Source organism: Trachypithecus francoisi, unplaced genomic scaffold (genome assembly GCF_009764315.1).
Source record: "Trachypithecus francoisi isolate TF-2019V2 unplaced genomic scaffold, Tfra_2.0 Lachesis_group0, whole genome shotgun sequence".
Lineage (NCBI taxonomy): Eukaryota > Metazoa > Chordata > Mammalia > Primates > Cercopithecidae > Trachypithecus > Trachypithecus francoisi.
This window is the reverse complement of record NW_022681453.1, coordinates 87,724,322-87,743,271: the sequence shown is the minus strand read 5'-3', so window position 1 is coordinate 87,743,271 and position 18,950 is coordinate 87,724,322. Positions and strand designations below refer to the sequence as shown.

General features: G+C 38.5%; 1 protein-coding gene and 1 non-coding gene across 7 annotated transcripts in view; one reads left to right on the top strand and one right to left on the bottom strand.

Moving 5' to 3' along the window:
* SENP7 (SUMO specific peptidase 7) overlaps window positions 1–18,950 on the bottom strand; it is a 167,988-nt gene that overhangs the window by 138,992 nt on the left and 10,046 nt on the right. For 5 of the 6 annotated variants that reach the window (XM_033211426.1, XM_033211428.1, XM_033211429.1 and 2 more), the window contains exons 2-3: window positions 17,008–17,057; window positions 9,778–9,876 (exon numbers count right to left, since the gene is read on the bottom strand). In XM_033211426.1, the coding sequence (XP_033067317.1) occupies window positions 9,778–9,876; window positions 17,008–17,057 (149 nt within the window). The remainder of the gene's footprint in view (window positions 1–9,777; window positions 9,877–17,007; window positions 17,058–18,950) is intronic. The other variant, XM_033211427.1, reaches the window with a different exon arrangement.
* LOC117084735 lies at window positions 18,094–18,196 on the top strand. Its single transcript, XR_004437637.1, has one exon. It is a non-coding gene; the product is annotated as a small nucleolar RNA U13 (small nucleolar RNA).

Here is an 18,950-nt window from a genome sequence, read left to right as displayed (position 1 = left end):
CAGAAAAAGAGATTCCTCAAATCCAACGGAGTTTAAAAGCAAAGAAAAAAAAATTTTTAAGATTCCTTTCAAAATATTACTTCTCATTAACAATGCACCTTGTCACTTAAGAGCGCTGATGGAGATGTACAAGAAAATTAATGTTGTTTTCATGCCTGCTAACACAGCATCTATTCTGCAACCCATTGATCAAGGAGTAACTTCAACTTTCAAGTCTTATAATTTAAGAAATATATCATATAGCTACCATATATAGTGATTCCCCTGCTGGATCTGGGCAAAGTAAACTGCAAACTTTCTGGAAAGGATCTACCATTATAGACGCCATTAATGACATTTGTGATTCACGGGTGAAGATCAAAATATCAACATTAACAAGAGCTTGGAAGAAGTTGACTGCAACCCTTATGGATACTTTGGAGGGGTTGAAGACCTCAATGGAGGAAGTAACTGCAGATGTGGTGGAAGCAGCAAGAGAACTAAAATTATAAGTGGAGCCTGGGCCAAGCACAGTGGCTCACACTTGTAACCCCAGCCCTTTGGGAGGCAGGTGGATCACCTGAGGTCAACAGTTTGAGACCAGCCTGGCCAACATGATGAAACCTTGTCTTTACTAAAAATACAAAAATTAGCCAGGCACGGTGGTGCGCGCCTGTAGTACCAGTCACTCAGGAGGCTGAGGCAGGAGAATCGCTTGAACCTGGGAGGTGGAGGTTGCAGTGAGCCAAGATCACACCTCTGCACTCCAGCCTGAGTGACAAACGGAGACTCCATCTTTAAAAAAAAAAAAAAAAAACACACAGGTGGAGCCTGAAGATGCAACAGAATTGCTATAACCTTATGAGAAAACTAAAACAAATGAGGAGTTGCTTCTTTCTTAAAAGAAAATAGTTTGTTGGGATGGAATCTAGTTCTATTGAAGATGCTATGAACATTGCTGAAATGACAACAAGGATTTAGAATATCACATAAGTTTAGTTGATAAAGCAGTGGCAGGGTTTGAGAGTTCTACTGTGACTCCAATTTTGAAAGATGTTCCTGTAAATAAAATGCCATCAAACAGCATGGGATAATACAGATAAATCTTTCATGAAAAGAAAAGTCTATCAATGTGGAAAAACTCATTATTGTCTTATTTTAAGAAATTGTCACAGCCATCCCAACCTTCAGCAGCGACCATCTCCCTGATCAGTCGGTAGTCATCAATTTTGAGGCAACTTTAAGCCATGCTCCAGTGGCAATACAATGATTTGCTGAGGGCTCAGAAGATGGATAGAATATTTTAGCAATAAAGTATTTTTTAATGAAGGTATGTACATTTTTAGATATGCTATTACACACTTAATAAATTACAGTATAGTGTAAACATAACTTTTATATATACTGTGAAACCAAAAAAAATCAGATGACTCGCTTTGCTACAATATTTGCTTTAGTGCAGTGATGTGGAACCAAACCAGCAGTATCTCCAAGGTATGGTTATACAAATTTTCTCTCTCACACACACACACATATCTTTATTATGATGGTAGTTGCAACGTGTATACATTTGTCAAAACTCATAGAATAATGAAGATGGATGAATGTAATTCTAAATTAATCAACAAGGAAATTTATTTTAGGCCAGGTACAATGGTTCACACCTGTAATCTCTGAATTTTGGGAGGCAAGGTGGGAGGACTACTTGGGGCAAGAAGTTTAAGACCAGCCTGGGCTGCAAGACCCCATCTCTACCAAAAAAAAAAAGACTAAATAAATGAATAAACAAAAACAGAAAAAAATTGTTTTTCAAAGTGAAAAAAATTTTAAAAGACATTTCACAAAAGAAGATATAGAATTGATAATCAACATCTGAAAAGGTTTTATTTTCAAATCTGAGGGGCTTTTTGTTTGTTTGTTTGTTTGTTTGTTTGAGACAAGGTCTCACTCTGTTGCCCAGGCTGGAGTGCAGTGGCGCAATCTCAGCTCAACACAACCTCCACCTGCCAGGCTCAAGAGATCCTCCCACTTCAGCTACGTGAGTAACTGGGACTACAGCCATGTACCACATCTGGCTAATTTTTTGTATTTTTTATAGAGATGGGTTTATTTCAAATTTTATTTTATATACAAGGGGTATATGTGGAGGTTTCTTACATGGGTATATTGAGTGGTGCCGGGGCAGTGGTGCAGATATCATCACCCAGGTAGTGAATATAGTACCCAATATGTAGTTTTTCAACCTATTCTCCCATCTCTCCCTAACTCCTCTAAGAGTCCCCAGTGTCTGTTGTTCCCATCTTTATGTCCATGTGTGCTCAGTGTTTACTTACCACTTATAAATGAGAACATGTAATATTTGGTTTTCTGTTCCTGCATTAATTTGCACAGGATAATGGCCTCTGGCTGCATCCATGTTGTTGGAAAGGACATGATTTCATTCCTTTTTATGGCTGCATAGTATTCCTTGATGTATAGTACCACATAGTCTTTATCCAATCCACTAATGATGGGTACCCTAAGTTGATTCCATGTTTCTGCTATTATGAATAGCTCAATGATGAACATGTAACTGCATGTGTCTTTTTGGCAAAACTATTTATTTTCCTTTTTTGATATATACCCAGTAATAGGACTGATGGTTCAAATGGTAGCTCTGCTTTAAGTTCTTTGAGAAACCTCCAAGCTGCTTTCCACAGTGGCTGAACTAATTTACATGCCCACAAACAGTATATAAGTGTTTTCTTTTTTACACAGTCTTGCTGGCACCTGATTTTTCATTTTTTAATCATAGCCATTCTGACTGGTGTGAGATGGTATCTCACTGTGGTTTTGATTTGTATTTCCCTGATGATTAGTCAAGATGAGCAATTTTTCATAGTAATTCTGAGTACCTGTATGTCTTCTTTTGAGAAATATCTGTTCATGTCCTTTGCCTATTTTTTAATAAGTTATCGGTTTTTCATTTGTTGATTTAAGTTCCTTATAGAATCTGGATAATAGACCTTTGTCAGAGGCATAGTTTGTGAATATTTTCTCCCATTCCCTAGGGATTTTGTTTTGTTTTGTTTTTTTGCTGTGCAGAAGCTCTTTAATTAAATTAAATTTCATTTGTCAATTTTGTTTTTGCTGCAATTGCTTTTGGGGCATTAGCCAAAAATTATTTGCCAAGGCTGATAACAACAAGGGTATTTCCTAGATATTTTTCCTAAGATTTTTATAGTTTGAGGTTTTACATTTAAATCTTTAATTCATCTTGAATTAATTTTTGTATATGGTAAAATGCAAGGGTCCAGTTTCATTCTGTTGCATATGGCTAGCCAGCTGTCCCAGCAGCACTTATGGAATAGGGAATCCTTTCCCCATTACTTGCTTTTGTCAGCTTTTCAAAGATCAGATGGTTGTAGGTGTGCAGCATTATTTCTGAGTTTTCTATTCTTTTCCATTGCTCTATGTGTCTGTTTTTATACCTGTACCATGCATTTTGGTTACTGTGGGCTTAAATATAATTTGAAGTCAGGTACTGTGATGCCTCTAGCTTTATTCCTTTTGTTTAGGATTGCTTTGGCTATTTGGGCTCTTTTTTGTTCCATATGAATTTTAGAATAATTTCTTCTAATTATCTGAAAAATGACATTGGTAGTATGATAGGAATAGCATTGAATCTGTAGACTGCTTTGGGCAGTATGGTCATTTTTGTGATGTTGATGCTTCCAATCCATGCGCATAGATTGTTTTTCCATTTATTTGTGTCATCTCTGATTTTTTTTCTGCAGTGTTTTGTGGTTCTTCTTGCAGACTCTTTCACCTTCTTGGTCAACTGTACTCCTAGGTATTTCATTTTCTTTATGGTATTGCAAATGGGATTGTGTTCTTGATTTGACTCTTAGCCTGGACATTATTGGTGTCTAGAAATGCTACTGATTTTTCCACATTGATTTTGTATCCTGAGAGGTTGCTAAAGTCAATTATCAGTTCTAGGAATCTTTTGGCAGTGTCTTCAGAGTTTTAGAGGTATAGAAACATTTCATCAGTGGAGGGATAATTAATATGAGATTATGTAAAGAGACTAAATCTATGACTCACTGGCATTCCTGAGAAAGAATGGAGAGAATAAGCAACCTGGAAAATACATTTGAGGATATGGTCCACAAAAATTTCCCTAATCGCAACAGAAAGGCTGACATGCAGGCCAGGCACGGTGACTCAAGCCTGTAATACCAGCACTTTGGGAGGCTGAGGCAGGTGGACTGCTTGAGCTCAGGAGTTCAAGACCAGCCTGGGAAACACAGTGAAACCTTGTCTCTACTAAAATACAAAAAATTAGCCGGGTGTGGCAGCATGCACCTGTAGTCCCAGCTACTCAGGAGGCATGAGAATTGCTTGAACTTGGGAGGCAGAGGTTGCAGTGAGCCAAGATCGTGCCACTATACTAACCCTGGCAAAAGAGAGAGACTCCATCTCCAAAAAAAAAAAAGAAAGAAAAGTTGACAGGCAAATTTATGAAATACAGAAAACTCCAGCTAGATACTATACAAGACAACCATCCCCAAGGCACATTGTCATCAAATTCACCAAAGTCAACGCAAAAAAAAATCTTAAAGGCAGCTGGAGAGAAGGGTCAGGTCATGTACAGAGGGAACTCCCATCAGGCTAGCAGCAAACTTCTTGGCAGAAACCTTGCAAACCAGAAGAGATTGGGGGCCTCTTTTAGTCAACCTTAAAGAAAAGACATTCCAACTAAGAATTTCATATCCTACCAGCCTAATATTCATAAGTGAAAGACAAATAAAATCCTTCTCAGACAAGCAAATATTGAGGGAATTTGCTTCAACTACACCAGCCTTACAAGAAAGAGGTCCTTAAGGGAGTACTAAACATGGAATCAGAAGAATGACACCTAGTACCACAAAAATACACTTAAGCACATAGCCCACAGACACTATAAAGGAACTGTACAATCAAGTCTATACAACAACCAACAACATGATGACAGGATCAAAATCTCACATATCAATACTAATCCTGAGTATAAATGGCTAAATGTCCCTCTTAAAAGACATGGAGTGTCAAGGTAGATAAAAACACCAGACCCAACCATCTGCTATCTTCAAGATACCCATCTCACATGTAACAGCATCCACAGGCTCAAAGTAAAGGGATAGAGACAGATCTACCATGCAAATAGAAAACAAAAAAGAGCAGGAGCCACTATTCTTATATCAGATAAAACAGACTTTAAACAAATAACAATTAAGAAGGACAATGATGGGTATTACCTAATGATAAATGGTAAAATCTAACAAAAAGACTTAACTACCTAATTATATATGCACCCACCATTGGTACACCCAGATTCAAGAAACAAATTTTGCTTGACCTACAAAAAGACTTAGTTAGGCAACCACATCATAATAGTGAAAAGACTTCAACACCCCACTGACAGCATTAGACAGATCACTGAGGCAGAAAGCTAACAAAGAGACTCTCACTTCACCTCAGACTTGATTAACTGGACCTAATAGACATCTACAGAACACTCCACCTAACAACCACAGAAAATGTTTTTAATGTCATTAGTCATCACAAAAATGTATAGTAAAACCAAGCCAGGCCCGGCACGGTGGCTCACACCTGTAATCCCAGCATTTTGGGAGGCCGAGGCAGGCGGATCACCTGAGGTCAGGAGTTCAAGACCAGCCTGACCAACACGGAGAAATCCCATCTCTACTAAAAATACACAACTAGCCGGGTGTGGTGGCGCATGCCTGTAATCCCAGCTACTCATGAGGCTGAGGCATGAGAATCACTTGAATTCAGGAGACAGAGGTTGTGGTGAGCTGAGATCACGCCATTGCACTCCAGCCTGGGCAACAAGGGGGAAACTCCGTCTCAAAAAAAAAAAAACGAGCCTAAAAGTCAATCAATAGAGAATTAAATAAACCATGGTATATTCACATAATGGAATATTACATAACAATAAAAAGAAACAAACCAGTGATAAATGCAAAACATGGATAAATGTTAGCAATATTATACTGAATAAAAAGAAGCCAAACACAAAAGAGTTCACACTATATCATTCCATTTTTATGAAATTTAAGAACAGGCAAAACAATGGAAACAGAAATCAGAAGAATGGTTGCCAGAATCATGGTGTAGGTACAAGCAACAGATGAGGAAAAGACACAATGGTTGAGTCATATACTTGAGTCACATAAAAAAGAAAAATGAATCAATTAAAAATATATTAAATTCTTTTGATTTTCTAAAAGACAAAATGAAAACAAGGAAAATTTCTGGAGCATGACAATATGTTACTCTAGTCAGAGTTCGTCTAACTTTATACTTAAGATTGCCTGTTTAATGTAACTATATGTCAATAAAAATCACAAATAAATAAATGAGTTAAAATTCTGCTGAAGACTATGGAAAGGGGCATTTATTCCTTTCTCTTCCACTGAAAACCATTAAAAACATTAACAAAAAAGTAGACCAGTGGAAATGCGGCAAGATACTTGCACAGCCTCAAACACTATACAAAGTATGAGCAAATATTTAGCAAATACAGTGAAGTTTAAGCCAACCACAGAGCACAGTAAGGCTGACATGTGCCACTTCCAGTCTCAAACAGGATGTCGATTTCCCAAAATTTAAGTATCACTTAACTTTTGTGAATATCAAAAAACAGTATAAACCCATATATATGGAAATATGCTTTTTTTCTAGAAATAAATGAAAAAACTCATTAATAGTGGTTGCCTTTAGAGAAAAAGGACAGAAAGAGATTTTATTTGCTTCAACTTATACTTTTTTTTTTTGAGACAGGGTCTCATTGTTGCCCAGGCTGGAGTACAGTGGTACAATCATAGCTCACTTTAATCTTGAACTGCTGGACTCACGGGATCCTCCCACCTCAGCCTCCTGAGTAGCTGGAACTACAGGTGCACAAGACCACACCTAGCTTATTTTTCAATTTTTAGTACAAACAGGATCTCGCTGTATTTCCTAGCCTGGTCTCCAACTTCTGGGCTCAAAAGATCCTCCCACCTCAGCCTCTCAAAGCGGTAGGATAACAAGTGTAAGCCACCACACTCAGCCCACCTTGTACCTTTCTACATAGCCCAAATTTTCTAACCTTATGCAAATATATTATTGTCTTTTTAAGTAAACATAAGTCACACCTGATCTCCTTTATGGTTTCCCTTTTTATGTACTCTTTGTATCCAATACAAAACAACAAATGTATTATTTAATAACAAAATTTCTAAATGTTCTTTTACACTAATTTTAAAGCAAAAAATACTGAGGACAAATCTCTTCTCTAAGAACAAATTTTAAAAATGGTTAATAGGAGGCCGGGCGCTGTGCCTCATGCCTGTAATCCCAGCACTTTGGGAGGCGAAGGCAGGCAGATCACCTGAGGTTGGGCGTTCGAGACCAGCCTGACCAATATGGAGAAACCCCGCCTCTACTAAAAATACAAAATTAGCCCGGCATGGTGGCGCATGCCAGTAATCCCAGCTACTGGGGAGGCTGAGGCAGGAGAATCACTTGAACCCGGAAGGCAGAGGTTGCAGTGAGCCAAGATCACGCCATTATACTCCAGCCTAGGCAACAAGAATTAAACGCCGTCTCAAAAAAAAAAAAAAATGGTTAATAGGGTCAAGTGGTATGAGGGCTCACGCCTGTAACCCCAGTGCTTCAGGAGGCTGAGGTGGGAGGATCACCTAAGCAACATAGCAAAACTTTGTGCAAAAAAATTTTAGAAACTAGCTAAGCATGGTGGCGCATGCCTGTAATCCTAGATACTCAGGAGGCTGAGGTGGGAGGACAGCTTGAGCCCGGGAAGCTGAGGCTGCAATGAGCCATGAGTGCGCCAGTCCACTCCAGCCTGGGTGACAGAACAAGACCCTGTCCCAAAAAAAAAAAAGAAAATAAATAATGGTTATTTTTTCTTATAACAAAATATATATATTTAAGATTACTTAAAAATTGTTATCCTAAAATGAATGCTGCAGTTATGGACTGAATTGTATTCCCCCAAAATTCATATGCTGAAGCCCCAACTCCTAATGTGACTGTATGCAGAGATAGAGCCTTAAAGGGGGTTGAATGAGGTCATTTGGGTGGAGTCCTATTCCAATAGGACTAATGTCCTTATAAGAAGAAGAGACACTAGGGATACACGTGCCCAGAGAAAAAGCCATGTGAAGACACAGAGAGAAGACAGCCATCTGCAATCCAAGTAAAGAGGCCTCAGAAGTCAACCCTGCCAGCACCTTCATCTTGGACTTCCACATTCCAAGGCCAGGTACAATGGCTCATGCCTCTAATCCCAGCACTCTGGGAGACCAAAGTAGGAAGACTGCCTAAGGCCAGAAGTTCAAGACAAGCCTAGGCAAGATAGCAAGATCCCACCTCTACAAAAAAAAAAAAAAAAATTGTAAGTAGCCAGGCACCTGCTTGTATTCCCAGCTACTCAGGAGGCTGGGCAGCAAGATCACTTGAGCCCAGGTGTTCAAGGATTCAGTGAGCTATGATTGTGCCACTGCACTCCAGTGTGAGCAACACAGACCCTGTCTCTAAATAACCTAAATGCCCTTCCATGGTAGATTAGATAAAGAAAACGTGGTACACATACACCATAGAATACTATGCAGCCATAAAAAAGAATGAGATCATGTCCTTTGCAGGGACATGGATGAAGCTGGAAACCATTATCCTCAGCAAACTAACACAAGAACAGAAAACCAAATACTGCATGTTCTCACTTATAAGTGAGAGCTAAATGATCAGAACATGTGGACACATAGAGGGAACAATACACACTGGGGCCTTTCAGAGGTCGGAGGATGGGAGGAGGGAGAGGAGCAGGAAAAATAACTAATGGGTACTAGGCTTAGTATCTGGGTGATGAAATAATCTGTACAACAAACCCCCATGACACAAGTTACCTATGGAACAAACCTGCACTTGTACCACTAAACTTAAAAGTTAAAAACCAAAACACAAAAAACTGCTATCTTAAGCCGTCTTCATCAAAGCCTGATTATAATGCTTAACAGTGAGATAAAGTCCAGATTTATAATCAAAATACCTTTTGGAATATAGTTGTATTACTCTTCAAAACATACACTCTCAAACTTAAAATGGGTGAAGAACATAAGAACAAACAATTCTATAAACCTTATCGTTTTAGTAAACTTAAAACAATTTATTTTACAATAATAAGACTTAAATTTCATGAAAAAATCAATCATGCATAATAATGTATACATAGTTTTAAACTGAAGAGCCTAACCTCAAAGTATCATTTCAACATGCCAAAAATGAACTAAAATCTGCAATTAAATAACACAAGAAAACCAAAAAAGGGACATATCAGAAAATAAACATTCAGTGTTTTTTTGTTTTTTTATTTTTTATTTTTTGAGATGGAGTCTCGACTTGTTGCTCAGGCTGGAGTGCAGTGGCACGATCTTCGCTCACTGCAACCTCCACTTGCCAGGTTCAAGCAATCCTCCTTCCTCAGCCCCCACCAGTAGCTGGGATTATAGGCATGTACCACCATGCCTGGCTCAATTTTGTATTTTTAGTAGAGACGGGGTTTCACCATGTTGGCCAGGCTGGTCTCAAACTCCTGACCCCCGGTGATCCACCCACCTTGGCCTCCCAAAGTGCTGGGATTACAGGCATGAGCCACCGTGCCTGGCAAAAATTCAGTTTTATTACAATATTTTAAACATACCAAATAAAACTATATACTTAAAAGAAATTAATTTTAATTTTATTTACCCCCTGCAAAGGGAGATTCCAGCATTCTGAGCTTCTGAATCTGGACAGTGGTGATTGAACATGGACATCCTCTGGTTTTGCATTTAACATCTTTCTTATCTGAAAATAGGATGAGAAAATAATTACTTTAATTGAACTATATACAAGAGCTAATTCAGCTAACAGAACCATTATATTACCCTGCATTAATAATTTGCTAACAGTTTTAAGGAGTTTTAAATTCAGTGCTGAATTCATATGCAATTAAATATAATTTTATTTACAAAAACCTTCTCCTTGACTCTGAAAGTAGATAAATGAAGAATCACAAGAACTTCCTAACTATTCTCTTGCCTGCTATCTTCTCCTCTTTTAACCTTTCAAATGTCAGCCCCAGAGTTCTCTAATACATAAAACCTAATTATGGCTGCAATACTTAAAATTCAACAACGGTAGCCATTACTTACAGATAAAACTCTTTACAATTGTAAAACTCTTTACAGTCTGGGCTCTTTCACATCACACACACATCAAAACTACAACCCAACCATGCTGAATGAATCAACCTTCTTCAAACACATCACATTATTTCATATCTCTAAACCTTTGCATATACTGTTCCCTCAATCTAGAATGCTCTTCCTTCTCTCCCTAGTGAAGTATTCCAGATTCTTGTCAAAATTACTAATTTATCTACGCAACCATCACTGCCACACCACGCATTCCTGAAACAGAATCAACGGAACAGATCAATGGAACATTATAAAGAACTCTGAAATAAGACCACACACCTACAACAATCTGATCTTTGACAAACCTGTCAAAAACAAGCAATGGGGAAATAATTCTCTATTTAATAAATGGTGCTGGGAGAACTGGCTAGCTATATGCAAAAAACTGAAACTGGACCCCTTCCTTATACCATATACAAAAATTAATTCAAGATGGATTAAAGACTTAAATGTAAAACCCAAAACTATAAAAACCCTATAAGAAAATCAAGGCAATACCATTCAGGACATAGGCACAGGCAAATATTTTATAACAAAAATGCCAAAAGCAATTGCGATAAAAGCAAAAATTGATAAATGGGATCTAATTAAACTAAGGAACTTCTGTACAGCAAAAGAAACTATCATCAAAGTCAACAGACAACCTACAGATTGGGAGAAAAATTTTGCAGTCTATCCATCTGACAAAATTCTAATACCCAGGGTCTAAAAGGAACATAAATTTATAAGAAAAAAAAAATCCCCATTAAAAGGTGGGCAAAGGATATGAACAAACGATTCTTAAAGGAAGACACACATGTGGTCAGCAACATCACTGATCACTAGAGAAATGCAAATCAAAACGACAACAAGACACTATCTCACACCACTCAGAATGGCTATTATTAAAAAGTCAAAAAAAAACAGATGCTGGCAAGGTTGTGGAGAAAAAGGAACACTTTTACACCACTGCTGGGATTGTAAATTAGTTCACCCATTGTGGAAGACAGTGTGGTGATTCCTCAAAGACCTAGAGGCAAAAATACCATTTGACCCAGCAACACCATCACTGGGTATATACCCAAAGGAATATAAATCACTCTGTTACAAAGATATATGCATGCACATGTTTGCTGCAACACTATTCACAATAGCAAAGACATGGAATCAACCCAAATCCCCATCAATGATAGACTGAATAAAGAAAATGTGGTACATAGATACCATGGAATACTATGCAGCCATAAAAAGGAACACGATCATGTCTTTTGCAGGGACATGGATGGTGATGGAAGCCATTATCTTCAGCAAACTAATGCAGAAACAGAAAACCAAACAATTCATGTTCTCACTTTTAAGTGGGAACTGAATGATGAGAACAGATGGACACAAGGTGGGAACAACACACATTGGGGCCTGTCAGACGGGTAGAGGGAGCATCAGGAAGAACAGCTAATGGATGCTGGCCCTAATATCTAGGTGATGGGTTGTTCTTGCAGAAAACCACCATGGCACACACCATGGCAACCTATGCAATGATCCTATATATCCTGCACGTAGTACCCCTGAACTTAAATAAAAGTCAAAGAAAAAAATGTTCACCACTGTTTCCCTGGTTACTTTTGTCTAATGGAGTATCCAATACATGTTGAGTACCCAATAAATATCTACTGACCAATGCTTTAATCAATTAGATTTCAGAAAATAATGTTCATTATATACAGTTAAGTAGGAAAAAACAGATTACAAGACAGCATTTTGTGGTTTTCTATTTTTTAATATTTGTTTCTTATAAAGAGACAAATAACCTAGAAGGATACACATCATAGTATTAATTCTGGTTGTGTCTGGGTGGTCTTCTTTTTGTTTAATTGAACTTTAGAATATCTCTACAACAATCTAGTGTCATTTTAGAAATATTTTTTAAACATGTATTTATTTATTTGAGACAGGATCTCACTCTGTCACCTAGGCTGGCATGTAGTGACTCAAACATAACTTACTTCCTGCTTCTACCTCTTGGGCCCAGGCAATCTTCCTGCCTCAGCCTCCTGTGTAGCTGGGACCACAGGCATGTACCATCACATCTGATTAATTTTTTTATATTTTGTAGACACAGGGTCTTACCTTGTTGCCCAGGCTAGTCCCGAATTTCTGGGCTCTGGGGCTCAAGCAATCCTCCTACCTTGGCCTCCCTAAGTGCTGGGATTAGAGGCATGAGCTCCCACGCCCAGCCAAACACTTCAAACACTTTTTTTTTTTTTTTTTTTGAGACAGAATCTCTTTCTGTTTCTCAGGCTGAAGTGCAGTGACGCAACCTCAGGTAACTGCAACCTCCACCTCCCGGGTTCAAACGATCCTCCTACCTCAGCATCCAGAGTAGCTGGAATTACAAAAATGCACCACTACACTCAGTTAATTTTTGTATTTGCAGTAGAGATGGGCTTCCGCCATCTCGGCCAGGCTAGTCTTGAAGTCCTGACCTCAAGTGATCTGCCCACCTTGGCCTCCCAAAGTACTGGGATTATAGCCATGAGCCAACCTGCCAGGCCCAGGCCAAACACTTTAAATTCAACGTGTGTTAGTATCTTCTCCCTGTATCCACCAAAGCTCTTATCCTTTTAGTAATTTATTTCCACTAGCAGCCTGGAGGAAAAGGCAGTAATATAAACTACTAACAATAATGTAATATGCTAATTTTCTAAGAAAGTCTACATTTTTTAAATGCACTACCACAACTTTATGTATAAATTATGGGATTAAGAAATAAGTAAATACATTGTAGATAATGAGAGACAGAAAAAAAATAAGGAAAGAGGAAAAGCTAGAATAAGCCTTGTGGTGTGGGACTGGAATCAGAAGTATCAGTATTCATTTTTTTATATAGATAGGCAGATAGAGAAACAAATACAGATATATGTGTTTGTGTGGGAAAACAGAGATATGTATGTTGTATGTGTGAACATATATTTTTCTAGTCTTGTCTGTTGAGAAAGCCTAAAAACAATGACATCCCAGTTGCAAGTATACCTAGCACACAGACCCGGGTTTCTAAATATCATCCTTCAATTGAAAGAACCAGGACTCCCTGGGAAAGTGGTTGATTCCAAGCCTGGGGCAGGGAAAACACAAGATAAGCATCTTGCAGTGCCAAAAAATATACAGTGTCAGAAAGTAAGTGTTCAAAAAAAAAAAAAAATGATAGGAGCACATCAAAAGGGTACAGCCAACATGAAAGATCTCCCAAGGCTGGAATACTTTGACCAACAAACCTATAATGACAGTAGTGGATTATAACTTATAGAATAAACTAAATATTCTATGAGTCTATATTGATATAATAAATAAGTGAAGCCAGGCACAGTGGCTCATGCCTAGAATCCTCACATTTTCAGAAGCCAAAGAGGAGGACCTCTAAATACATAAATAAGTAAGTTGGGGAAGAGAATCAGCTCTCCCTTACAGAAGAATTTTTATTTTGTAGAGACAGTGTCTCATTCTGTTATCCAGGCTGGAATGCAGTGGTGCAATCACGGCTGACCACAGCCTCAACTTCCCTGGCTCAAGCAATCTTCCTGTCAGCCTCCCAAGTAGCTGGGATTCCAGGCATATGGCAACATGCCCAGCTAATTTTTATTTTTCGATATGGGGTCTCACTGTGTTGCCCAGGCTGGCCTCAAATTCCTGACCTCAAGTGATCCTCCCACCTCAGCCTCCCAAAGTGCTGGGATTACAGTTGTGAGCCACCACACTGGTCCCTTATAAAAGAATTTACATTCATAAATCTATCATGAATGAGTAAAAGAGAAAACCACCAAAATACCACAAATACAAATTTGCAGGCAAGATACACTGATAGATGCTACAATAGTAAACAAAAGTTTGAGATAAAATAGTATATTTGCACAGATTCAAAGCATCTCCCCTAAGATATTTATTAATTATAAAGAGGAGAAAAGTAACTTTACAATGGAGCAAACAGGCAGACACCATCTTAACCAAACAATCAAGGCTGGCATTATCAGCACTAAGATGTATCACTATCATGTACCCCCTGATATAATGCACTAAGAAGGGCACCATCACTTCTGTGGTATTCCTCCCAAAAAGTCATAACCTTAATCCAATCTTGAGAAACCTGAAACAAACCCAAAGTGAGAGATATTCTACAAAATACTGTCCAGTTTTCTTCAAAAGTGTCATGGTCATGAAAGAAAAAAGACTGAAGAATTGTCACAGACTTAAGAAAACTAAGGAGACCTAACAACTAAATGCAATGTGGGATCCTGGATTGGATCTGGCAACAGAAAAAGGACATTAGTGAAACCGAAGGAATCCAAATGATGTCTACAGTTTAAAGCAGAGGTCCCCAACCCCCAGGCCAAGGACAACACAGCAGGAGGTGAGCAGCATGGGAGCCTTAGGGCCTGAGCTCCAACTCCTGTCAGATCAGCAGTGGCATTAGATTCTCATAGGAGCACAAACACTATTGTAAACTGCGCGTGAAGGGATCCAGGCTGCACGCTGTTTATGAGAACCCAATGCCTGAAGATTTGACGTAAAACAGTTTCATCCCGAAACCATCCTCCTGACCCCTGTCCATGGGAAACTGTCTTCCACGATACTGGTCCCTGGTGCCAAACAGGTTGGGGACCACTGGTTTAAGGTACTGTATGAATATAAATTTCTTGATTTTTATAATCATACTATAGTTACATAAGATAATAACATTGAGAGAACCTGAGTGAATTGTACAGGAACTCTGTAAAATTTCTGTAACTTTTCTGTAAGTCTCAACTTCCTTGTAAACAAAAAGTTTAAGAAACACTGTAGTACATCTAAAAATCAGAAAGAGAAATGGATTAATTCAGTATTAATTTCTAATGGCAGGATTTCAGATTAATTGCATGAATAATGCAACAGTCTAAAGCAGGATATTTCACTTCACTGGATATATTAAAAACAAAAATAGTAGTAGTTAATACAGAGTTATTTCAAAGTGGGTATAATAGTATTTATCCTGGCAATGTAAGATTTTTTTTTTTTTTTTTTTTGAGACACAGTCAGTCTCACTCTATCACCCAGGTTGGAGTGCAATGGCGCAATCTCGGCTCACTGCAACCTCTGCCTCCCAGGTTGGAGCGATTCTCCTGCCTCAGCCTCCCAAGTAGCTGGGACTACAGGCACCCGCCATCATGCCCAGCTATTTTTTTTTTTTTTTTTGAGACAGAGTCTCACTCTGTTGCCCAGGCTGGAGCGCAGTGGCACGATCTCAGCTCACTGCAAGCTCCGTCTCCCAGGTACACACCATTCTCCTGCCTTAGCCTCCCGAGTAGCTGAGACTACAGGCATCCTCCACCACGCCTCACTAATTTTTTGTATTTTTAGTAGAGACAGGGTTTCACCATGTTAGCCAGGATGGTCTCGATCTCCTGACCTCGTGATCCACCTGCCTCGGCCTCCCAAAGTGCTGGGATTACAGGCGTGAGCCACCAAGCCCAGTCAATTTTTGTGTTTTTGTCGAGATGGGGTTTCACCATGTTGGCCAGGCTGGTCTTGAACTCCTGACCTCAAGTGATTCTACTGCCTCGGCATAAGATTTTTTTTTAACCTCCTGTTTACCCCACTTAAACTAAATCAAGGGTTTTAAACGGAGAAACCACACCAGGCAAATCGTAAGCCAAAAAAGAAAGAGTATCTAAAGCCATACTTTCTATACGGTCTTCTAAGGTACTCTTGATTTCCTCTCATTGTCTTCCTTTATGAATTCTTCTTTGTTAAATGCTATAACTATGTAACATGAAGATGTATCATATTAAAGTTCTCTGTGCATATCTTAGACTGCTTCATAGAAAAGGGTTTAATAAATTCTTATAACGTAAATTAGGATATTACTGCATTTAAAAAACAAAATTCTAGAAAAAAAAATTATCTCTATATGCCAGGTATGGTGGCTTATGCTATAATCCCAACACTTTCAGATGCCAAGGCAGGAGGATTGCTTGAGGCCAGGAATGTGAGACCAGCCTGGGCAACATAGCAAGACCCCTGGCCCTACACAAAAAAAGTAAAATTAGCTGGTCATGGTGGCACATCCCTGTATTCCCAGCTACTTGGGAGGCTGAGGCAGGAGGATCACTAAAGCCCAGGAGTTCAAGGCTGCAGTGAGCTGTACTTGAGCCTGGGCAACAGAGCAAAAGCCTGTCTCTTAAAAAAAAAAAAAAAAAAAAAAAAAAAGAAAAGAAAAGAAAAAGATTATCCTTAAAAGGAATTAATTTTTTGAACACTTGCTATATAGGTAGAAACTTCATTTTGCTTGTTTTGCTACTCTTGGCATATGTAGAAGAAATAAATGAAAAAAAGAGGCTTAAAAGGACATATTCCCAATAGTAATGTTCAGCACATACCTTGAGTACGACTATTGTGCATCTATAGCATCACTAATGAATGAACATTAGGTACTCTAATAGATTAAGTCATCAAAGAAATGTTGTGCTATGTTTTAAATAAAATCTAAAATGAGCTCTGGAAAGTATATTGGTCATCTGGTCTGGAAAGTATACCAGTCAACAATTTAAACAAAGTTGGTAGAAGGGTTTCCTGGTTAATCTTCAGTTAATTAGAATATACCATTCTCCCAAAACACTGATTAAAGTTTTATACTATTTTCTTTAAAATGTTATTAAAAAGACAAACAGCAAAACACTTTCAGTATCAGTAACTCCAAAGATAATAGATTAAAAGCAAAACAAATGCATACCTCCGATAAATCAGAAGATGACTTTTTCCTTTTTCCTTCTGTGGTGATTTCTACAAAAACCAAAGACGTGGTAAAAATTATCGTTTAACATCTAAATGAGATAAACAGTTTGATAAAGGAGATTCTTTCACATTCATTCCTTGTTTTAAATTAACTTGTTAGATTTAAATTTACACTGATATATTTTACAGAAACTGAAGGGCTAAACATAAAAGTCAAAAAATAACTACATGTCAGAAGAATAGCAGATTCTCACACAATGTCTCCAGTAAAAAAAATATATATACACACACACACACACACACACACACACACACACACAATAGAAAAGAAAGGAAAACTTGGCTCTAAGAACTAAACAAATTCCCTGGCTAAAGACCTCACACCTAGTAGTAGAACCATTTGATCAGACAAATTATTATAATGGGGGGAGGTAGAAGCAGGTGAAATTCTAAAAGTTAGAAGTTGAGAATATTCTATAAAAACACTTTCAGTTCTACTACATATCTAAGCATGCCGTGCAACTGGGAACAGTTTAACTGTCTTTTACTCACCAACATTTTTCAGACTTGCTGTGGATTTTTCTGAGTCCTAACTTCCAATCAGCAAATATTAATTCAATGTCTATTATGTGCCCTGACACTGTGCTAGGCAATGAGTACAGTATAGTGGGCAAATTAGGCAAAAGTTCCAAACTTTCCTGGAACTTATAGTCTACTAGAACATATCACAGATTTTACTAAAAAAATAAATGGCAGAGATTCATATATATAGTCACCTGCTCATGACAAATGCATGACTGCAATTCCATAGGAAAGGGATGATTTTCAAAATAAATGATGCTGAGGCAATTTGATAACCAAATGGGGGAATAACACCCTTGACTACCTCACACCATACACAAAATTTATTTGAAATGAATCACAGATTTCAATGTCAAAGATAAAAACAAAGCATCTAGATTTAAATAGGAGAATATCTGCATCACCTTTGGGTAGGCAAAGATTTTTCAGAGAGGGCACAAGTAGTACTAACCACAAATGAAAACGTTAACAAACTGTACTTCATGAAAATTAAGAACTTCTGATCCTACTGTAGCTCATGAGCATGATCCCTGGGTGTTCACACGCATCTGTGAGATGTGGCACCTTGAACCTTGTTACCATGTCAGCGTATCACCCATCTGACATGAAAGAAAAATAAAGAACCACACTGGATTAGCGGCGTTTTTTTGTTTTGTTTTGTTTTGTTTTGTTTTTGAGACGGAGTTTTGCTCCTATTGCTCAGGTTGGAGTGCAATGGCGCAAATCTTGGTGCACCGCAACCTTCACCTCCCGGGTTCAAGAGATTCTTCTGCCTCAGCCTCCCGAGTAGCTGGGATCACAGGCATGTGCCACCACGCCAGGCTAATTTTGTATTTTTAGTAGAGGCAGGGTTTCTCCATGTTGGTCAGGCTGGTCTCCCAACCTCAGGAGATCCGCCCACCTCGGCCTCCCAAAGTGCTGGGATTACAGTGAGCCAAGGCGCCTGGCCTGGATTCGCTTTGAGAAAGAAAAAAGGAAAAAAAGAAAAGGTCAGGCATAGAGGCTCACGCCTGTAATCCCAACACTTTGGAAGGCCAAGGCATGGGGATCACTTGAGCCCAGGAGTTTGAGACCAGTCTGGGCAACACAGTGGGATCACATTGCTACAAAAATATTTAAAAATTAGCTGAACATGGTAGCACATGCCAGTAGTCCCAGCTACTTAGGAGGTTGAGATGGACAGATCACTAAAGCCTGGAAAGTTACAGCTGCAGTGAGCCATGACTGCAACACTGCACTCCAGCCTGGGTGACAGAGTGAGACCCTGTCTCAGATTAAAAAAAAAAAAAAAAGAACTTCTGTTCACCAAAAATCATCAAGAGTGAAAAGGCATGTCAAGATTAAAAGAAAAATACTTAT